Source organism: Salminus brasiliensis, chromosome 15 (genome assembly GCF_030463535.1).
Source record: "Salminus brasiliensis chromosome 15, fSalBra1.hap2, whole genome shotgun sequence".
Lineage (NCBI taxonomy): Eukaryota > Metazoa > Chordata > Actinopteri > Characiformes > Bryconidae > Salminus > Salminus brasiliensis.
The window spans coordinates 4,908,204-4,931,616 of record NC_132892.1 but is presented as its reverse complement, the minus strand read 5'-3'; the positions used below and the strand labels follow the sequence as shown (position 1 = coordinate 4,931,616).

Genomic DNA, 23,413 nt, shown 5'->3' with positions numbered 1-23,413 from the left:
AGGCATTCCAGGAGGCAGCCAGTGGCTCTGGGCAGCTGTTAACTGCTAAGTTCCTGTCGCTGATTTGACAGTAGCTGAGGGTCCAACCTCATTCCAGCGAAGACCTCTAAAGGCCTTGCGTTTTAACGTGACGGTCCTGGAGCTTCTCTCCTCATATGTTCTGAGCAAGTGGTTGCTTGTGAGGCTAATGCACCAAAGCAGGGGTCGGTAACCTCTTTTATTTATTTAAACGGAAAGTCCCAAAGAAACCAAGCTCTTCTGAAGAGCTGGTGGCCGCAACCCCAGGCCTAAGGAGAGGAATATCTTGTGTAGATAGCCAGCAGCAGCAGCGCCAGTGGCTTTATTCATTGTAAGGCGGTTCACTGAGGCTTTATCAGGGCTTGCAGTTGACTTTGATTTTACTGTTGAACATGTCTTCAGTTGTGCAGGTTGGTGAAATGACAGTGTATTATGCTCTACTGCACTGTGTGTGTGTGTAGCTGCTAAGGTGGGTGTTTACATTGACTCATAATCCCAGTTGAGTCAATATGAGCGGAGGCCTGGAATCAAAAGTAAATGATACAGCATGTTGCCAGTATTGGCTTCCTTTGCTAATGCAGCTAATCCTTTGTACATCTCAGGAAATGGAGAAAGCTGAGGTTGGATTTTTATGAAGTGTGGTTTTATTTATTTATTTTTGATTTATTACATTTTAATGTTTAGCAATGGTGCTTTTGTCTTTTCTTATCACAATGGTTTTAACCCTGGTTTAAACCCTGAGGCCTGTACGTGGACCATACTTCAGTTATTTACTCTTACACTGCATAGGTTGCATTAGTTTAACAATATGAATTAAAAAATATATTTGCAACTTATTCATTTTATTCATAATATTATTCTTATTAATATTAAATTACTGTTAATATTAAAGAAATATTAACTGGTGTGTGGGTTTTTTTTTGTTTGGTAAATGCTGAATTATTTGTAGTACATTCTGGATTATTTCAAGTATACTAAATAATTTATAATATATACACTATTAAATACTAAGCTATTAAATAAGAGTAACTTCTTGTTTAATGCTGAATTATTTATAGTAGCTTCTGAATTATTTTTAATATACTGAATCATTTATAATGAGAGGTATTAAATAATAATGTTTATTGTAGATGCTGAATCATTTGTAGTAGATTCAGAATTATTTTTAATATGCTGAATGATTTTATAATGGATACTATTAAATAATAGGCGTTAAATAGTAGTATTTTTTTTATTTTTTTTTTATTGTGGATGTGGAATAATTTGTAGATTCTGAATGGATACTTATATTACTTATATATTTTTTTTTTTATTATTATTTTATTTGTAGGTTCTGAATCCTTAGTTACAGATTCTGAATGTTCTAGTAAATGTTGTGATTAAATGCGTTTTTTTCTTTTTTCTTTTTCTTTTTATTTTTTTACCTGTCAGTGATATAACCAGGTATTATTAAAGCACTTTTTGTTTCCAAGATTTCAGTAGCATAAATGCTCTTGGGCAGAGATGTTCTGCCTCTGATAGATTTGTCATGGAAAATGAGAACGGTGGGAAATTGCATTTTGTATCAAGTAGAGAAAAAAAAAACAAAAGCATGATGTGTTTGTGATTTTTCTTGCATGACTCTTCATGTCCTGCACTGCGACCATATGCTTAATAACATCTGTATTGGCTAGAATGCATTGGGCAGTGATCTTTTGTTAGGTTCTGTAGTGGGTTTATTTTATTTTTTATTTATTCATTTATTTTTTTTAGTCAAAGGCTGGGGGCTTGATTCAGTAAAACGTATTTATTTATTTTCTATTCTATAATAATGGATTCTGATCGATTCTGACCATCGACATGGCCTCGTTTACACCTGATAATTTCAAGTGACCAGTGTCTGGATTGCATCCTGCCAAGATTTTAGCCACAGACTGAAATCTGATCACTGCATGGGACAGAATATGCAAATTTGCTCGCCGTGTGGCAACGGTTACGGGTGCTTCGGGTTGGACTGGGAGATTTGGTTGTGGAGTGCGTCTTGGAGAGACCGATGCGTTTACACTGCTGCATCTGGATTTTACAGTCATATGGCCGCTGTCTGTTACGTTGCGAGTGACTCGGAAGAAACTTGAAAACCCGATCTGAGCCACCAGAGCATCCAGACTTGGACGCATCTGTACAAATCTGATTGTAATCGCATTTCAGACCAACTCCAAACGTGGTTGGCATCCGATTTAGCAAAAATCGGATTTCGTCTGTGAGTTTCCTGTTCAGTCTATCTAAAATCAACCTGGATACGGTCTAGACTTGACAAATATCAGATCTGGGCTGCCAGCCTGAACATGGTTCAACTCTGGATGATGATCATCTTCTTCGTTTGGCTAATGACCAGTGGTGGATGGTGTCCAAGTACATGGTCAAATCATTGTTTTTATATTTAGCAAATCTACTGTTGTAAAAGACTTTAGATAAAGCCATTATGATCTCCGGCAGGCCTTCCGGGTGGCTGAGGAGGAGCTGGGCATCCCCGCCCTTCTGGATGCAGAAGACATGGTGGCTCTCAAAGTACCTGACCGCCTCAGCATTCTCACCTACGTCTCCCAGTATTACAACTACTTTCATGGCCGTAATCCAAGTAAGTCTTCTGCGGTGGCGTCAGTAGTACCAACACACACTGCACATGATCCATTACCACACCCCATACGAATATCCGCATCACTGATGCCGTATAACCTCAAATTATTTATATCCCTACAGTTGGGGGAATGGCGGGTATTAAAAGGCCAGCCGACGAGTCCAATGAGGAGCGACCTGGAAAGAGGAACCAGCCGGTCACAGCCAAAGTTTTGGGCCCGCCTAAAGCAGAGCCGGAAAGTAAGGTAAGATGACCCGTCCAGAGTGCGTCAGGATACAGGTACATTGTTGGGCCATGCGGTGGTTGCTGTGGTGCAATGGTGGCTGTTCATTTTATATATTTATTAATAAATTAATTAATTTATTTATTTATATTTATTTTTAATTATGCGTCCTCTACTGACGTAAGTGAAACGCCGTGGTTTGTCTAAGCTTGTATGTGCTGTGGTGTTCTGCAGAGAGACGTTTTGGTGGAGCGTTCCAATAAATCGGGGACCCTAAGCAGCATCTGCAGCGCCTGCAGCAAACACGTCCACCTTGTGCAGCGCCACCTAGTGGACGGCAAGCTGTACCACAGGAACTGCTTCAGGTAGGGGAACCTTCATGGCTATGTTCAGAATGTTGTTTGCTTTACCTTTCAACAGGTAAAACGTACTTTATATTGCCGACCTTTGCAGAAGTCTAAATTAGCTGAAGTATCAAAGCCTCGGGCCGTATTCGGATGGGATCGTCTGCAAAATGTAGGCCTGATTCGCACAGGCTAAGAAACGTCTGCGTAAATGACTGGGATGGGATGGGAGTGGCTGCTCGATTTGCACTGCCGACCGGTACCCTCCAGAACAGTGTGGTGATGATAACATTTAGTAGTAACATGATGGTAGTAATGAACAGTTGGTGTAACTGTAGGCCTATAGGATACGCTAATGATGCCCTCTGCAGCTTCTGTTGGATTTGACTGTGGTTTGCCACTAAATGGTACGACCTGGGGTATCTGTGTGCCATGCACAGCGAAACTCTGTGCCTCCATACTTTGGAGGAGCTGCAAAAACTAATGTGATATGAAATATGTGAAATATATGACCTGAGGTTAATTTTACGGCTGCCAAACAGTCCCTTTATGGGAGTATTTTAGGTGCAGGTAATGGTCAGAGCGCTAGGCAGCTGCTTAGGAGGCCCCGGCTGCTGATTTTTGGGGCAAGGTTTGAGGAGTCTGAGTATTGATGATTAAAACCATGGCATTTGCGTTAGCTGAATTACGATGTCCCTGATAATCGAATTCAGGTCTGAGGGGTTAGTGATGAGAGCTGTGCCCTAATTTAAGTCAGTAAATGACTCTGATTTGGGGTGAATAATGCTCAGATGCAGCTTCACAAGCCTATTTACTACCACCATGGTTAGCTTTTAGCTTAGCCACCACTAGCTTGTAGTTTGCTGAATTGGGCTCCTCCGTGGCTTTGCTTGTGTCGACGACTGCAGGACTCACGACTGCTTGCAGGGTGACCTGGGGAACGACTGTTGCAGAAAACCACCCTACAGTATCCAGTAACCTCATCGTCCATCACGCCAGGCCTGTGTTCATGTACATTTCGGGGGTGTAAATACACTTTGGGGGTTTTTGGAATTGACCAGTTGTCCAGCTCCGTTTAGATATTGCTGAAATTGCAGTGTTTGAGGTTCACGGTTCGTCACGTCCGTCTACCGAACTCTCCAAGATAAATAGTTTTCTAAATCCATGTACTCTCTCTGGAGTTCACAGAGAAGTCAGCAACGGTTCTTCCAGCCAGCAGATCAGTAGCTTTGCTGAGCAGCAGCACGTTCTGACTACGCGCTGCTTGTTTATTTAGATTTCTTCCAGATTGAATCCATATTTAAAGTTGTAAGCAAGTTTCGGTTTGAACATTTTAATGCGTGATCAGAGGTCACAGGCTGATTCAGTGCCTGCAGGCTTGGAATTTTAGCCGCCTGGTATGTCGTCAGCCGCACATGGCCAGTGAGTCACCCTTATTGTCTGAGACAAGGGGGTGTTGAATGCTTTGGCCTTTAGGCGTGACACAGGTTTCACTTGTTCTGCAGTTTGAAAGTCACTGTGGGAGTGTGTGAGAATGTATAATATGGAATTTATATAAATATAATTTTATTGATGTCTTTCTGCTATACGGTCATATACCAGCCATGTCACCTGAGCACCAAGCACAGTCTAGTATAAGTCCTTATACTCAAAATTTAGGTCCCACAATATTTCATACATAGCAGGGATGTCCCGATCCTATCCAGGCCTGTTTTAATGGGTCGGGTATCTGCTAATTCAATCCCAATCCAGTTCAATGTCTTTTAAGACTCCATTAACTGATATTATCCCAAGCCGGCTGTAGCAGCAGTGCGGACGTTCTCAGAAGGTAAATAAAAGCGTTGAGGTTCTGCATTGTGGAACGATTTTACAGTGGAACATAAAAACAGACCATAATATCTGACCCTTTATAAAACACTCACTGAAACGCTTGGTTTTGCCAGCGGGAGAACTGGTGAACAGCTTGCTCACCTTTCTGTTTCTAAACCAGCACTGGAGAACCCATTCAGAACCAAGTGGAGGCTAATGCTAACACACAGCACATTCACCCACTATAAACCAGTTTACACACCAGTAGACCAACAGCCACAGATGTCAGCCTAGAGAGTTTCCCACTACACACACTCACACACACAGAGGAAGTGATTAGACTGCAGTGTTGTAAAGGAGCTGGGAGCTGATTGGTCAGGGAGGAGAGTCCGACTGGAGTCTCGGCATTAGGAGACTCTGATCAGTGCGGGGGTGTGCTAGGATACCCAAATCGGGACATCCTTAATAGATGGGTCAGACCTGGCCTCCACAATTCCCCTTAACTGCCACTTCTTAATAAAATTATGATTATTTTTTATTTATTTATTTATTTATTTATTTTTTAACTGTGTAGAAGAACTGTAGTTGGAACGATTTCTGGGAAGTCAGGCTAGCTCCAGAGTCTTGTGTTCCCAGCGACTTGATGATGCTCTAATTACATATGACCCTATATTAGGTCTAGTAATTTCACACTAAATTTCACAACTTTTGAGGAGAGGATTTATAGAGCTTTGAAATTTGCATGATCTGACCTGTCCTGATGAGGATGGCAGCACAGATAAGCTAATTAAGGCCAGAGGTTTTGGTGAAGGTTATGGGAGTTCCAACACTTTGGGATGCCCAAACTTTTGAATGAATACATTTTGCTTACAAATATTAAAGAATTTCATCTTTAACTTCATGGCTTTTAGAGATGTGCTCACAGGAACAGCTCCAGGTTCGACTGAAGGCCCTAATCATGTCTCTCATGTCTCATATCCCAATGTAAAAGGTGCAGCGAGTGCTCAAACATCCTTCTGTCCGGCACGTACAAACCTGGGAAGGAGTCGAACACGTTTGTCTGTAAGACCCATACGAACGCGCAGAAGCCTCCGGCTGCCCAGGCTGCACAGGTCCCGCAGCCTTCACACGGCAGCAAAGCCACGCCGGCCATCAGGATCACGCCCTCCGCCCCGACCGACCAGAATACCCGCCCTCCGGCAGCTGCAGGTTCGGGGAAGGAATCCACGCCATACAAACCAAGCCCTTTGTGGTCTGGTAAGATTGGTGGCTCATCCAGCCCTACGCCCACCCCTCGGTCTAAGCCCCCGACAGCACGTTCGGAAGCGCTCGGCATAACGGCGAAGAGTCCACAGGATCCGAAACAGTCCCCGAAAGCTCCCAACAGAACGGTTTTGAAGAACCAGGAGGCCAGACAGAGGTGAGAAGAAGCATGGTTGGCCCTATAGCCTCTTGTTGTTTCTGTCTGTCTGTAACTGGCATCTATTTTCCTTTCTACTATTTTTTTATTTATTTATTTATTTTATTTTTTTTATTTATTTTTTTTTTAACCAACAGGTTCTTTGAGTCGAGCACCGGCCCTGGGAGTACCGCGTCCATCACCAAGATCGGCACGGCTAATCCGTTTAATGATAACACTAGTGCGAAGACTGCCCCGTCGGGGGGTGCAGGAGTTGGCGGAGGGGCCGGTAGAGGCAGGGTTCTGCTGCGGCCTGCGGACTGGGCCATGGACAAGGACAAAGAGAAGGAAAACGAAAAGGAGAAGGCCAAGTCTGTCATCAGCAAGCTGGTCATTGAGGACACCAACAAAAGCAGCAGCTTACCTTGGCGGTCCAGCGGCCTGAAAACAACAAATAGCATGTAAGCTCTTTGTCTGGTCCCGTTTCTGATTAGGTTTGTTTGTTTGTTTGTTTGTTTGTTTGTTTGTTTATTATGATGTGACAATGGGGGAGTCCCCCAAACCCAGACTAGTTACGCTAAATGCAATGTATTGCAAGGATTGGCTTAAATGTGAGCTCATTGATTGGTAGACAGGCCAGTGGCTATAGTGACCTTATTGGCCCACCTTGTGGTCGACGAGCAATCTTTGATCCACCTCCTTGTCTTGATTGGTTGGTTGGCTGGCAAGTAGCGCTACACACTCTGAGCTGATTGGTTGACAAGGACGGTCTGATGATGCCTTGTTGTCCTGATTAATGGACAAGGACAGTAGATGCACCTCTTTGGGCTGCTTGTTTGACCAGCAAGTAGATCCGCCTCCTATGTCCTGATTGGTGGACTGGTTGATCTGGCAGGTAAATATGCCCCCCTTATCCTGACTGGTTGACCAGTAAGTAAATCCACCTCCTTTGTCCTGATTGGTGGACAGGCGTGTAAATACGCCTCCTTGTCCTGACTGACAAGCAAGCAGATCCAATTCCTTGTCCTGACTGGTTGACTGGCAAGTAGATCTGCCTCCTTTGTCCTGATTGGTGGACTGGTTGACGGGCAGGTGGCTACACCTCCTTGTCTTCATCCCTAACATGACACACTCACTGTCCTAATCTGCCCATGCCCGCGAGGACCAAGAGCTTGAAGGCTGTCCCTTTCCTCATTTTGCTGACCTGAGGGGTGTTCAGGAGAGCTTGAAAGCTGGGCTCAGCATTAACCTATTACCCACAATTCCCTTTTTACGCAGCATCTCTGACCAGTCGCCTGTCTCTGGAGGACTCGCACACTATAGGCTGAATGCAGACTTTGAGGAAGGTCATAGGGCTGAGAGCACCACTTCGGAGCGGTAGTAGTAGTAGGGCCAGCTCGTGTCTCGATTGGTCGCTGGGCCTGTAGATGCTTCGTTGCGCCAATAGGTTGAAGGTTGGTGGTCTACCGAGGTCCCTTCTCCAAATACTACAGCCTTAAGTCTTATGATATCAACACCGGACACGACTCCTCGATTACAGTAGAAAGTTCAGGGTATATCTGGACAGGGGAACCTTCTTCTCCACAGGTCTGCGTAGGAGAACCGCCTGTATTTGTGTAGGATCAGCCTCCTTGTCAGCAGGCTTTGCCACCAGGGTCTGTAAACAATTTATCCGAGTCAGCGTGGTGGAATGTGGGGAAGTGCAGTTAAATGGCTTCTTTTTCCTGGGTAAACTGATGTGAGCCGTTTAAGCTGTTTCCAATCTAGTCCTGGATCGGTGTCCGTCATTTGAAGAAACCTCTCCTCCTGAAAAGACCGGAGGGGTTTGCCCAGGTGGATGAAAGCAAATGCAAATGGTTTTTGGATCTTCTTGCTATCTGGCTGGCAGTTCTGCTTCTGTTTAGTAACCAGAGTGTGATTTCTGCCTGTTCTCCCTCACTGGAAATGAGATGTTGGTCATGTGGGCAGCTGTGGAACCTGCTCAGCTCCTCCTGACTGAGCCAGGGGGCTCTCGTACCCCTTATACCTTAACCTGCCGATTTGTAGATGCTCAACTGGGCGTAACCTCTACTGTCTGCTCAACCCATAAGCCATAGGAGACCTTTTTAACTTTGAAGTTCTCTGGAAATGTTTCCTTTTGCTCATGACCTGGTTGATGCTGCCCCCTAGTGGACCAGGGTTGCTAATGCTATCTTTTTTCTTTTTTCTTTTCTTTTTTTCCCCCCTCCTCCTTCTTTTTCTCTGGTGGTAGTAGTAGTAATGTTTCCCCTGTGGACACTGGCAGCAAAGGCCCCTCTGGTAGAACCCGGCTGAAACCACTGGAGGCAGACCTGGACCGGAGTACCACCCCAACTTCGACGAAGACGTCCAGCTGGTTGAGGAATAAAGATAAAGACTCCTCAAATGCTGTGACTACGCCGCTTACCAGCAACAAGGGTTAGTGACTACTATTGGAAGGTAGTTTTGCAGATTGTTTAATGATGTGTTTTTTTTTTTTTGTTTTTTTTTTAATTAATTAATTTTTTTTTTAATTATAATTTGTTTTATACAGTAGTGTGCAAACATTGGCACATATGGTTAAAAAGCTTCTTATCTGGGCAGTAAGTGTTTATTTGCTCAGTAAAACATACAAATATTAGAATAACTAATACAGAAAGTGGTGGTTTTCCATCACTGTGTTCATTAAAACATCTCCAAAGATCTCCAGCTCCAACATCCAACACCTGGTTTGGTAAATCAGGACGTAATGATGGTCAATCAGGTGAGCTGCTGCTGCTGGAGTAGAACACATGCTCCACCTACTTTTTTTCTTTTTTTCTTTAGAATGAGAAGCTCTTGTTCCTGTTTATTGTGGATTTATGCTCACCTGCATCTGTTCTGATGAGATCTGGAGTTTTAATATTTAGTATTAATTTAGGAATGTTGATGATGGTTTTCATGTGCTTCTTCATTCCAGTCTAAATAGATGAATCAAATTTGTCTTATGTTGTAGAAGCGGAAACGGCGCCTTCTGACTGGAGATCTATGCTCAAGCCTGTTGCCAAGGATGCAAAGTAAGTGGGTGTGGGTGTGGGTGAGTGGGTCTGTCTGTCTTTTTTTTTTTTTTTTTTTTTTTTTTCTTCCAAAATATGTTGGCTTGGTTTTTGTAAAAGCTTAGTCACAGTTATCACTTAAGAAGTGTAGTGCAACATTAAATATTCTTGCTAATAGCTCATTAAGTAGCATGAGAGCAAGAAGTTTCTAAATTCTGAGACAAATATACAGTTGGTATATTTGTCTTTGCAAGTAGAAATATGCCAATTGAATGGCCTTGTTTGGAACCAATCCTTAATTTATTTTTTTTAATGTAATGTAATTAACCAATTAATTAATTTCTTTATTTATTTTACCATTTTTCTCATGGTTTTTTACACCATCAAATTATATATTAAATGTGAATGTAGGGGAGAGCAAGGTACAACTAACAGGTTCTAACAGTTGCTGGTAAATTGATGCAGAACACAAGGTAATTCCTTCATAAAAATATGTAAAATAAATGTAAATGATTTAAGGGCTGAATTTGAACGCCGCAAAAGAGCATATCATTGTACGAAATTAGGCATTTCTTTCTTAAAATCTGACACAACATATATGTTTCTGAATTCTGGTGTAATACAGACTTTTTTGCTTTCTTTGGGAAGCGTAGCTGTAACACTGAAACTCGAATTGGTCAGTGAAAATATGGACTGTATTACAAACCGACGCTGCGTCTGATATGTCCAATTTCTATTCCGTGTCTATCTAGTTAAAGTCCAAATAAGCTGTATTTAAGAGGGCCACAGGATGGGGGTGCTGTGGGTGCTCATGGATTTGGTACTAGTCTACTAAATGAGCCTGAAATCGTTGGAAAGCACTCCTAAGACTCCTATTGACTCAACTTTGGAACCGCCTTGCTGTGGCGTTCAGCCTGCAAACTAGGCCTAACCAAATTTATCTTGGCCTAGCCTTTTATCTAGGCTAAGATTTAGTCTAGGTCTATGCTCTCTCTTTGTCATCAACGCTTATGTCTGTGCTCAGCTTGTGTCGCAGTCAACAACAGCTGCACTGAGCTGCCCGATACTCTGTGGAGCTGTAGCTGAGCAAGCTTAGCGAGCGGGCTAAAGATTTGAAACCATTGTGGGTTGGAGGAGATTAGTAGTTTTAGCTTTCAGTCTTTTCAACAGCTGTTGCTCCCTCCCAGCCCGGTCAGCTCAAGCTGGTTAAGCTGGTTGACCAGCATAGGGTGGGTTTGATAGTTTAGCTGGTCTACAAGCAACCTGACCAAGCTAGACCAGCATGACCAGCATAGTACAGTTGCATTAACCAGCTAGCTTACCAGTTAGGGCTGGGCGATATGGTAAAAATACTGATTTGCGATATTTAAAGACCTTTTTCACGAGACACAATGTTTATCATGATCCATGTAATCTCACACTAAACAAATCAGTAGTGAAGATTCTTAAAAAAACTACTATTCTCACGTCCTGAGTAGTGACTTACTCAACATCTGCTGCACTTCATCTAATTACCAGTCAAATTACACAGTTTGTAATGAAATGTGATGCTGATTACTGTTTATTATAAGCACCAACAATATCCTCAATGTTTAGAAAAGCATAAAGTGTATCACAATAATAACATTTATCATGATACGATCAAATATAGTCATATTGCCCAGACCTATTGCCAGCATAGAGCTTTGCCTCTTCAACCACTTTGACCATCAAACCCCACCCAAGACCATCGGAAACCAGCTCCCAGCAGAAGCTGGTCCTGAGCTGGACTTTTTCACCAGGGATGCTACAGGTCAGCCACTGAGACAAATTTTAAGCTAATATAATATAAAGGAGGGTCTTCTGTGACTCGGACCCACACTACTTTGTAATCAGACATGCCTTTGATTGGGGGGGGGGGGGGTGTAACGATTCTATGGTAATATGGGAGGGCATGACTAGGCGTTCTCTACCTAGTCCTTATTTCATACCCTGCTCTCCCTTTCACTTCTTGTGTAGTCTAGACCTATAAGCAGTGGTTGCCAGCCCGGGTCCTGGAGGATTATCCTACTCCCACCATGCCTGAATCAGCTAATGACCAAGCTCTTTCTGGGTTGAAGGTGATTTATTGGAGCAGGGAACCACTAAAATGTGCAGGACAGGGGGTTCTCCAAGACCAGGGTTGGGAACCATTGTTTAACAGATACGTTCTCAGCTCTTGTCCATGCAAACAGTCTCGCTGTTGTCATGACATCCTATTAATTTGTCCTTTTTTTTTTATTGGGCTTTTATTTTTCTTTTATTATTGGTTGAATCTCCAGATCGTCTGTCGCTCTTTCTCCGTCGCGCTTAAAGATTGGTTCTCTCGAGCGCGCCTCGCCCAGCCGCGCGAAACCGGCGGCGTGTCGCATCTGACAGTCTTTCTCTCTTCTCTGCCCTGTCCTCCTTAACTCTCACGTGGTCCGAGGTGAGAAGACGGTTGCTACGCAGTTCGCAGCTGGTTGTGATTTAGAGGTTGTTAACCCTTTATCGTCTTCTTGCCTCTGCCTCCTCCTTCTCCTCCTCCTTTTGATCACCAGATCTGGAACCCCCAAAACCATCGTACCGGCCAGCGCGCAGGTGACTCCGGTGACTCCGCCCGCAGCACCAAGCTCGAGAAGCGTTGAGGCTTCTGGACCTGCTCCTTCTTTCCTTTCCCCGGTCTCTCCGAGCAGCGAACGGCCCAGGTCTCCTGTGGCAAGCCCCCGCAAAAACGGGACTGCGTCTTCTGGTAAAGGTTGGAGATTTGAGACCTTTAGGGTTTGGGGTTGATTCCAGGGTAAGGGTTAAGGTCTGGGGTTGATTTCAGGGTAAGGGTTTAGGGTTAGGATTTGAATGATTCAGGGGTAAGGTTAACGGTAAGGTTTGGTGCAGTGAGCCGTTGAACTATGTGTTATGTGATCTTTTATAATTTGGCGGTTTTCTATTTTTCTGTTTGCTTTATTGGTTGTGTTCAAGTGAGCGAGTGGCTTAAGTTAATGTTGTAGCCTGTTGCTACTGCCTAGAAGTCCTTACAACGACACATTTGCTTCGTGCATATTACCCCAGTCTAATACTGAAGTAAAAATATTGATGCTCAAGTTCAGGTAAGGTGTTGCTGTGACATAAAACTGAGGTTACCTGTAAGCTCTGAGGTGTTTTTGTTGCAGAATAATGCTCTGGTGTGTGTACTATGGGGGTGTGTTGGGTGTTTTTTGGATTAAAAAATAAAAGATGAAATATATAGCTATTTTTTTGTTATAAATAAAAACATGAAAAGCCCCTTTTAGACAAACCGATAACAAAAAAAATCAGGTGCAGCCCTAGCTCCTTTGGCCCTTGTCCTTGGGGTTATCCTCCCCAGGCGGGCAGAGTAGATGGAGGCAATACAGGGTAGAATAAAGGTGGGTGTGGTTAACATATTTGTATTTAGTGGTTGGTGTGGCGCAACAGAACACTACTACCTGACACTGAGCTACCGCACCATGTGGGAGGCTGGGGTTCGATTCCTGGTCTGGGTGACCTATGCTGCGCTACATCAATAAGAGTCCTTGGGCAAGACTCCTAACACTACACTGACCCACCCTCTGTAATATGAGTAACCTTGTAAGTTGCTCTGGATAAGAGAGTCAGCTAAATCCCATAAATGTAAATGTGAATGTATTTATTAGGTTCTGTTAATAGCTTCTCAGCCAGAGGTTGTGATTTACATATGTAATATCATTTGAATAAATGTCTTACAATGACCCACCACTTCACACGCATGAATTTAGCATCACACCTTTCTGCCGACAGCACTGTGACCGTATGATCCGTGTTACATGTCCTCTCATTTTCTCTTTCTCTTATTCAGACTCCAAGATTGGCAGCAGCCCATTACCTGCCGGCTCCCCTTCAGAGGAAACCACCCCGAAACAGTCCAAGGTTTGTGTTTTAGAAGGGTGAAGCATGTTGCGTCTAGACGTCTGACTCTACACAGCTGTGGATTCCTTTGGGTTTGGCTATTGCAGGAGTCTTGGCACGGCCGGCTGTACAGCATTGAGCAGAACCGGCGATGGAGCTGTAAGCTGCATGCTGCCGTTCTTCCTCTCTCTCACTCTGCTGCTGCAGTGAGGACACTAACGCCAGAGCTCTGTTAGTTCATCTCCAGAAGAGACTCCTCCATCTTCACCTCCTGCAAATACTCGTATGTGCTGAACGGCCTGAGCTCTTTCAGCTGTAGTTGAGTTTACAGAGAGTGAAGCTCAGGGGTTTGAGCTGCTCTTCTCACTGGTTTTACAGATGAAGCTCTTGTATGTGGCGGGTTGAGTCGGGTCTGCTCAGCTCTCGCTCTCTCTTTTGGGGGAGTTTGTTTAGAGGGTGAACTGAAGACTCGTGAAGTTCATGAGTTCATGTCTTCTACAGTCCTGTCCTTCTACTACAGCCAGAGGAACTGAGACGGTCCTTAAGTCTGAGCATCTGAACTAATATAAACACTGATACCCAAACTTTTGGCTGCTTCTGTAAGAACTACAGAACACAGTACTGGACTTTTACCTTCAGTACTTGAGTATTGTGAGTAGTTTATTCTAAAATGTAATACTTAAGTACAAAAATTGAGTACTTTCGTACTTCCACTTAAGTCTGGAGCTTAAAGACGCTTCTACTTCTACTCAAGTCACTTTTTTGATGGAGCACCTGTACTTTTACTCAAGTCTGGAGCTCTAGTACTGTATACATGTCTGCTCCCACCTCGGACCACAGCATCTGCCGCTGCGTAGGCAAGGCTAACTGGCAGCTGCTAACGGAACGCATATTACTGTTGGGTAATACTGAAGTTTAGAAGTCTACGTTTTCATTTTTTACTCTGGTAAAATGACGTTTTTCAATGACTAGTAAATGTTTTTATGTGCGTTTTTCCTGTAGGGCTGTGAAGAAATAAATAAGGAATAAATGAAATAAGCAGACTACCTCTCAGTAGAGTCCGCACAGTGCAGCCTTTTTAGAGTCCGAGACCGTGATCCTGATGCGTTCACTGAATGTGTCTGATTAATTTGTATTATTTCAACTGTTTTGTAGCTGAATCCTAACTTCATTCCTAAAGAAGAGATCATGCAAGAACTGAAGGACATTGAGAGGAGTCTGGACGAGCTGGAGAAGCAAGGAGTGGAGCTGGAGAAGCAGCTCAGGCTCTCTGAGGAAGGCAAGTGTGCCCACCCAGCTGAGCCATCCTAACTAGGCGCTCTGCGATGGAGCAGCTTAAACAGGCTTCAGCATAGACTGACTGCGGTCACTCAGCTCTGGTCTTTGAAAGATGATGATGATGATGATGATTGCACACGTTAGCAGTCGAATGTTTGGACTCCTCCCCTGGTTAAATGTGTGCTGATAATCAAAAAAAAAAGGACACTGGGGACACACCAGGTATCCATTATTGGTCAAGTTGTAGGACCGTGTGTGTGTGAGTGGGTGAAAATGCCTCTTAAACCTTGCAGCTGCAGTTAATGCTAATGTACATTAATACACACACTGACCAGTAAATGGCCTTAACAGCCTGTATGACTCAGTCACCTCCTCCTTTCAGTTCGGCCTACAACTGAGGCCTACCTGAACCCCCCCCAACCACAACATCCTAACTACGCTGGACACCCATGTGTCCCCAGTGTTCTATCCATCTATCCATTTATCCATCCATAATTACACACACAGTAAACTCACCAGACGTCACTTGTGGGCCGCACAGGGTGGTCCACTGAAACGTAAAACTGTAAACTAGAACCTGTTCTACACTAGAAATGACCTTTCCACTGCGGTGGCTCTCTTCCAGAGGGTGAAGAGGACACCTTAATGAACGACTTGATGGTGGACTGGTTCAGCCTCATCCGAAACAAGCAGGTTTACATGCGCCGAGAGTCTGAGCTGGTCTACATGTGAGTATCTCTACTTGCTGCAGCGTTGGTTTATGCATGAGGGATACGGCTGCTTAAACACACTGCCTTTTTGCCCTTCTGCAACAGAGCGAAAACCCAGGATCTAGAAGAGGAGCAGCCTAATGTTGAAGCAGAACTTCGGAAACTGTTGGATAAGCCCGGTGAGTAAAGGACCGACGCATGTCTGATCGGGAAGGTGACTTTTTTTTTTTTTTTTTTTTTTAAAGACATGTATTTGGGTACAAATAGTGCAGAATAAATGAAATGTAATACATATTATATAAGGTTCTTATAGTCCTAAAATCTCATAGGAACTTATTATTGAACTTGTATCTCAGTTTTTACCTAGACCTAATTTGAATCTAAAAATTTAATTACAAATAATGATTTTATTTATATATATATATAATTAATAATAATTAATTATTTTTTTTTATAATTGTCTCAGATTGAATTGCATGATTTTGCAGCATTCCCCAAAATGTGGAATATTTTAATGTAAACATTTTGAGGGTTAATCAGAGACATATTTGTAGTTGCATGCATGTTGTAGTATAATATTATTTTTAAATGGTGGTTTAATAAGATTCCTCAATTTATGGTAATATTGTAATGTAAAAAGTCAGTCAAAAGTTTAATGGTTAATCCTAGAATTCAGATTTGACTTTCATGAAGACAAATGTGACCAGTTGGTGGTGCAACTTGTGGAGCATTTAAGCTATTCATGTTTAGTTGATTTGAAAAAACAAAAAAACAAACAAAAAAAAACTCTGCCTCTCAAACTGACACAGAAGTGCAGGTATGCAGTGACATGTTGATTGGGCTTGTTGACCCAGCAAATACCCAAACATCCACATCATCTGCTCCAAGATCCAGTTCAGATGCAGGTGTTTCCATTGTAGGTGCTTTTAACTGCGGACAGTTTACCATGTTACCATGGGCAGCCTTCAGTGCCGTTCTGCGTAGATGAGCCTGTGGTGCTCGACACCCTGCGGTTGTGGTTGGTCCATTCCCCTGCTCACTACCGCTGACCAGAAACACCTTGCAAGACCTGCTGTTTAGGAGATGCTCTGGCCCTTGTCAAAGTGGCTCAGACCTTTACCACCGTCCCCTGGCCGATCACCGCATATCAGTGTACATCATACACAAACCGTAACCAGGCTTCAGGAGTCATGTTTTGTTTAGAAGCCCTCTGGCGCCACCTGCTGTTCGAGTTTGTTTGAATGTGAATCTCAAAACCCAGATTTACCAGATTTGACTTTTTCCATGTGCCTATCCCGCACTGTACTGAGCATGTTACTGTCCCTCCCTCCCTGCAGACCACTTGAAGACTCCTAGAGACCGCAGGCGAGAAGAGGAGCTGATGGCCAAGCTGGTAGAAATCGTAAATGACCGAAATGCCATCGTGGATGGGCTTGATGAGGACAGACTAAGGTAGGGGTGTGTGTGTGTGGGGGGGGGGGGTTCACAAGTTCAGAAGTTACAGGGTCACCCCAGTCCATGGGGGCACTTGTGGATGTAGTTCAGCAGGGCTGCGTCCAGAACCCCCAAAACATACTACTCCTCTCCTCCTCCTCTTCCTCTCCTCCGTGACCCAGAAACTAATTTTGTGGCGCTGTCTTGCCGCCTGTCCTACCAAAGAAGCCACTGAAAATGTCCCTCGAAGCGGCTTCCTGCTGAGGATACATGAGGGTATCCTACCCAGGATGTCTTTCCAAGATTTTGGATGCACTGAAAGCGAGTGTTGTGATTGGCTTAGTTTATTAGTAGTCAACATCATATCTAATAGGAATCAGCTGTCCCATTTCCCCAATTACTGCTCCTCCCCATTCCTCCTGCTCAGCTCTACTCCATTTATCCACCTTCTTCCAAGGTAGGAGAGGAGGAGGAGCAAAAGTTTCTGGACACAGCCCAGGTAACCACTCAAATGAACAGGCTGGGGTACTCCGGGACTAGTGCTGGGAACCTGAGGTCTAGGCTAGAGTAATTGGACCGTGGTTTTGGAGCTTTGCTCGGGTGTGTTGGAGGATCGCGTTAAAACCACGCATAAACAGCATTCATTTGTGTGAAAGGGAGACAGCAAGAGGTCTAGAGGGACTCACCTCTCACCACCAAGTCCAGCAGAAGCACACCTGATTTGCGTTTCTCGGGCCTTGGTGCTCAATCACTTGGTTGGATAATTTGCGGTCAAATGGGAAGGCTAGATAACGCCCTCTAGAGGTTAGTCTTTAAATAGAGTCTGTTAATATTTAAGATGACCATGCTAGTTGAGGCCATGTCGAGACATGAAGCTAGAATGTACTGGTGTGCTTAGCAACATGCCGCAATCTGACCAACTATAGGAGGCCAAACCCTTGGCCTCAGCTGACTCCCCGGTTGAACAGATGGACAAATGCTCTCCAGGCTCTAGGAATAGACACAGCAAAGACCTACCAGAGAAAATCCAGCAGCAGATCAGTGGATTTTACCACAACATGCTAACCACTGCTGAACCTCAAGCGGAACACCATTAGCTGGTACTGGTTAATTACCATCTGTGAACACTGGCATGCTGTTTAAAGTGTCCAGTAGCCCAGTTTGCAATGGAAGGTGCTTGGCTAATGCTGCGAACAAACACTGGGCTTGTACTGTCCCCAGTTTTCGTGTTCAGAAATGTCTCTGAACTCTATGAAGTCTATAAAAAAAAATCCTTGTGGCCTGTGCAACTTTTTTGGGCAGTCTAAGGCAGGCATTCGGGCTCAGATATTATTATTTTTTTTCATTATTATTATTCATTTCTCTTTTTTTGCCATTTTAATTTAGTGTTCTGTTTGACTTAACATTTTCAAGTTCATCAACTTAATTACCTGTAGGTATGTTTAATTAGCCGAAGACTTATTAACTGTAGTGTATTTTTATATTCCTTTATTGTAACAGTTCCCCAGGGCTCTTGTATAGCAGTACATGGGGAATTGTCATATGGGAATATATATATATTTTGTGTTAAGCTATCTGTAATATCATCTTTATTTGTTTGACCTTTTATTGTGTCATATTTGACACATGCTTATACCTCTGCCTTCTTGCCCTATTTAAAGTCGAGCACGCTGAATGGCACTTTAATTGACGGGAGTCTGCTATTTAATCAGATGGCTTGTGGAGGACTCTTCAATGGTAGTCGTTATTCTAGGAAATCGTGGCAGGGATGTAAGCTCCAGGCCACAGAACTAGGATTTCCACCGGACCCTCATTTCTCATGTCTGCTTGTCCGTTTTCTTCACAGGGAGGAGGAGGAGGACGAGCAGCTAAATAAAATGATGCAGAATCTCGGTGAGTTCAGAGCGCACAAGCTTCACTAGATGATATCCAGTCTCGGCACATCTTTACACAAAGACCCCCGTTTACACCTGCTCACTTAAAGCGACTAGTACCCTGGTTCAGATTTTAGCCACATGCGTTTACACCAGGTAGGCAAGTGCGTCTCCGGTCAGTCAGGCCGAAGTCAGACTGCAGTGTGGGACGGAACATGTTGTAGTGGACGGGAGGGTTCGGCTGTTGAATGCGTCTTTAAGATCAGACCACCTCCTGCAGATAGTCCAGATAATCCTGAAACTCGAGACGCGACGTGACCAGGTGTCTTCCTCATTAACAGACACTTTAATACATTGATTTAACTGGATAATGATAATCTGGCAATAACAATAAGAAAATGATATGAAAAGAGGCCCAGTTCTCACTAGGGATGCACCGATCCAGCTTTTTCAGTTCCGATACCGATACATAAACTTTGCATATCGGTTGATCCCCGAAACCAGTCCGATACCACTGCTGAATTAATTAACTGTATACCTCACCATGTGGGAGAGACTTAAGGCATCAGGATTGACTTAAACATTACTTTATATAATATAACAAATTAAAACATGGATATAAATGTATTAAATTTGCACATTTAGTGCAGTCTCACACATTAACAAATGAAACTGAAGGGATCGGTTCCATGGATCGGCTTTATTATCCGATACCCAGCTAATTTTGTCAATATCGGGACCGATATACGAACGCTGAGGTGCTGTTAAGCATGGTGGAGGGAGTATCATGCCGGTAAGTGGAATAATGACTGCAGACGGCATAACCTAAAACCGTCAGCTAGACTGTTTTGAAGCTTGGGCACCGCTGGGTTTTTAAACAGGGTGGTAAATGTGGGTGTGAAACGGATGAAGCAAGCCAACTTTAAAATATGTGAACTGGGCTTAGAATTCAGGTCCATCCCAGGTTGGTTGGTTGATCCATCCCAGAAGCATCTGTTCAAGGTGCAGCTTACCAAGGGACATTTAACCAAAATACTGGGAGCTTGTATATGTATCATGTAGCGTGCACTCATTATTCCCAGAAATAGCCCAACATTGCCATGAGAGGAGTGTGTAAACCGTTAACCACAGCTGTCTAAAGAAAGTGCTGGTGAAGGACGCCCCCTACCATCTCCTCGAACTTCTCAGTGTAATGGTTTAATTGTTGGTTTTGTTGAGAAACTGAAAAGTTTCTAAAAACCAAAGTTTTTTTTTCATATATATATTTTTTTTTGTCATTTTGGGAAACTCTGACCCCTCAACCTCCCTCCGCCTCCACTAACCACACTCCGACTTAACACTAATTGGTGCATGTTTATGTATTCAGTGTCCTTTTTTTTTTTTTTTTTTTTTTTTTTTTTGAAGGCCAAAATGGTGAGCACCAGGAGAAGTTATGCATTCCATTTTGATTTAATGACCGCTAATGGACAACTATCTGCTATCCGAATCTAGCCGCGGCTAATGATTTGCCTGCTTTTTAGCGCTAAAATGCGTATTAAGCGAAATGTATAATTTACCAACCCAATTAAGTCAGCCCAGGAACGTGGGCAAAAGTCATGAGCATTTGCAATTCATGATTTATATATAAAAAAAAAAACAAATCACAAATGTGTTAAAAACGCCGTCGCTGGATTTCTCAACACGGGGGGGACAAAGGGGGGGGACAAAAAAATTGTCTGATCTCTCTCGGAATGACCCTTTTGGCTTCGGGTAGACTGAGGAAACTTTTGCTGAACTCCTCACTTGTTGAACGGTGTGAGAACGTGCTCTCGCTCTTGTCGACAGATATCAAGAAAGAAAAAAAGAAAAAATCGGCCATCTCCAAGCTGTTCGGGTGGAAGTCGAAGGCCGAGGCTACGGGAAGCTGATCCTCCAGCAGGTGTCCTGTACGAGGGGACCGTTTTTGGACAGGTTTTTTTTTTTTTTTTTTTTTTTTTTCCTAGTTACTGGATGAATCTCTTGGCTGTTCATATGTTTAGAAGTTGACGAACCATTGAGGTGAAGGGAAATTCCACCGCTTTATAAATATTGCCTATATTTTTACAACTCAGTGGTCGATGTGGAACCTCCAGAGTAAGATCAGCGTGAAATGGTTCTTTGTAGAGAAACATGGACTTGGATTATATTGATTTACAGAAATGCATGATGTCCAAATGTTTGTGGACGCCCCTTCTAACGAATGCATTCAGCTGCTCTAAGCTGCACCCATTGCTGGCATTGATGACCCAATGCCGGCCGTGGACTAGAGGGGTATAACGCCCCTCTGCATTGAGCTGTGGAGCAGTGGAAGAACGGTGTTCTCTGGAATGATGGTGGTCTGTCCAGTAGTTTTGGGGTGTTTTTGTTTTTGTTTTTTTAATATATAAGGGTTTAGGTCATGGTCGTGTCTCAACTTTTGAGTGAACTTAAAAAATAAATAAATGATAAATGTCCAGTCCATATCCAATCAGTCCATGTGTACTAATCAAAACCTTCAGGGAAATCTTTGAGGTATTAAACGTTTCACACATCTGGATCCATTAACAACTGTGATGAAATCTTAAATTTTGGTGGAATTCCCTTTTAAGCTTTTAAAACAAATAAATGTCCTTTTTTTATGTATTTTGACCAGAGTTTCACTCTGATGGAAAAAGGTTCTAGTCTACTTTTGATGTGTAAATACGTGTGTATTTTGAATTACGTGGGTTTTATTCTTCAGTCATGTTTGGGAGCCTGATAGAACGTGAGTATTAGAAGAATTTGACTTTTTATTGATTCATATTGAATCCAGCCCCGTAGTCCCACTGCCTGTTTCCATCGTAGTTTTATTTAGGATGGATAATTGTCCTCGTTTTATACAGGGCTGATATGTTGACAATTTTATGATCACACATAGCTCCAGAATAGGCCTCAAAGTGTACGTGTATAATGTGACCAGCAGGGGGCACCCAGGGTCTTACTCTAGAATGTCTGCAGTGTCTCATTTGCAGGTGGGGATTATTGAGACTTAGGCCCTTGTAGAATTATTCTAAACAAATGTAGATTATTGAAAGCCAGCGTGAAATACATGAAACGGAAACGCGTCGGTGCCGTTAACGCTTAACTTATTACAGATTGTTTATATTAAAATGTTGTCAGAATTGTTTGCTGTCTTATGGAATTCTAAAAAAAACTTTTTTAAGATGTTTTGTTACCCTGGACTGTTCCACCACCTTAATCATCATTAAAAATAAATAATAAAGATGTTTAATATGTACAATAAAGTTTAACAATAAAGGTCAACATTGCCTCATTTCTTACTTGATTTCAACATTATTTCATAGATTGGATTTAGTTTTTACTAAATATACAAAACCCAAATCTTAAGCTTAATGCAACACACTTATTTTTTACTTTTAACTATTTACAATATTCTGCAAAAGATCAGCACTCTGGCCAAAATTGTGTTTTTAGATTTTCTAAATATAAAAAAAGAAACTTAAGCAAATAAACAATAATTATAGTTCAGAATTTGCAGATTTGTGTGTGTACCAAAAATAATTATGTTTAAATGCATAGTTTAGTTTTTATTTATTTATTAATTTCCCCAAAGTAGAAAATTCTGAAAATAATTGTTTCCTAAAAAAAAAATTTCTTTTTTTTTTTTTTATGTTCACTTATTTACACTTAAACTCAGACTTTTGCCTAAGACTGTAATGAAACACTTAACCGTTAAATTGTTTGAATTTATTTAAGCATATTAATCACTATAAAACTCCAACAGTTAATCATATTAAACACCAAACACCCTTTTTTATTTAAGTGTATTAAACACAGTCAACACCTGTATAAATATTTACACCATTAAACCTGTTGAGCACCATTTATAGTATTACGCTTTGTAAACCATTTTAGCATATTAAGAAAAGCTAGAAATACTAGAAACCTCCTGATAAACTATTTATTATGACTCCTAAAAGTGAATGTAAAAATGGATGATGTGGTTTACTTTAGATTCTTTATGTAAAAAAATGTCCTGATATTTAGACCCATTATCTTGATGGCTCCAGTAGTGCCAGATTTTGCTGTGCCAAAAATTTACTGAATATTTATTTTATTTTTCCTGTAATGATTTTTATTTATTATCATATAATGATGCCTGTGTTTTTCTGCACTGTAGAAAAGACCTCAAACTGCTTATATAAAAATTAAATTATATTGGGTCATTTGGGTTTTATTTAAGAAGTGTTAATTTACAATATGAAGTTTTGTTAACTGTGGGGGTGGGTGGAATTGTACGTTTTGGAACCCCAAGCTTCAGAAAATATCCAGCATAAGAAAAGGATTATCAGCTGTTTTTGTTCCAGAATCATGAGAAACCAGGACGCTTTAAATGACGTGATTAGACCCTCCATATGTTGCACTTGTGACGAGCTCCCTGGAGGAGAATTGAGGCAGTATTTGAAGTTGAAGTTGCTGAGCTTGTGTGTAAAAATCTAAACGCTTCTTGAGGCTAAAGCAGTTCTTCTTTTTAGTGTTTTCATTTCATTTCCCTCAGCTTGTTGTTGATAATTAGCTGGTTAGTTGAATTAGGGGGGTAGATGCAGGGAAACATTCAGCCGGAACTGTAATTTTATTATGATTTTTTTTTTTAATTAAGCCTATTGGTGGGGGGAGGAAACCGCTATTACAGGTGGGAGCCCTACTGGTGTAAAAGCGAATACAGGTGTGATGTGAATTGTACTATATTAAGGATACTGTAATTGAAGGTCTTAAGT

At 42.4% G+C, this 23,413-nt stretch overlaps 1 protein-coding gene across 4 annotated transcripts in view; it reads left to right on the top strand.

Annotated features, from left to right (window-relative positions):
* Positions 1-21,927, top strand: part of micall2b (mical-like 2b) — a 31,240-nt gene extending 9,313 nt beyond the window's left edge. The window contains exons 3-17 of one of the 4 annotated variants that reach the window (XM_072657661.1): positions 2,494-2,635; positions 2,758-2,879; positions 3,093-3,223; positions 6,003-6,431; positions 6,569-6,871; positions 8,665-8,846; positions 9,403-9,463; positions 12,001-12,197; positions 13,293-13,363; positions 14,498-14,621; positions 15,246-15,348; positions 15,436-15,509; positions 16,668-16,782; positions 18,611-18,657; positions 20,463-21,927. In XM_072657661.1, the coding sequence (XP_072513762.1) occupies positions 2,494-2,635; positions 2,758-2,879; positions 3,093-3,223; positions 6,003-6,431; positions 6,569-6,871; positions 8,665-8,846; positions 9,403-9,463; positions 12,001-12,197; positions 13,293-13,363; positions 14,498-14,621; positions 15,246-15,348; positions 15,436-15,509; positions 16,668-16,782; positions 18,611-18,657; positions 20,463-20,545 (2,184 nt within the window). In that variant the 3' untranslated portion in view covers positions 20,546-21,927. Of the gene's footprint in view, positions 1-2,493; positions 2,636-2,757; positions 2,880-3,092; positions 3,224-6,002; positions 6,432-6,568; positions 6,872-8,661; positions 8,847-9,402; positions 9,464-12,000; positions 12,198-13,292; positions 13,364-14,497; positions 14,622-15,245; positions 15,349-15,435; positions 15,545-16,667; positions 16,783-18,610; positions 18,658-20,462 lie in introns of those variants that run through there. The other 3 variants (XM_072657662.1, XM_072657660.1, XM_072657663.1) reach the window with 3 other exon arrangements.
* Positions 21,928-23,413: the final 1,486 nt, after the last annotated feature.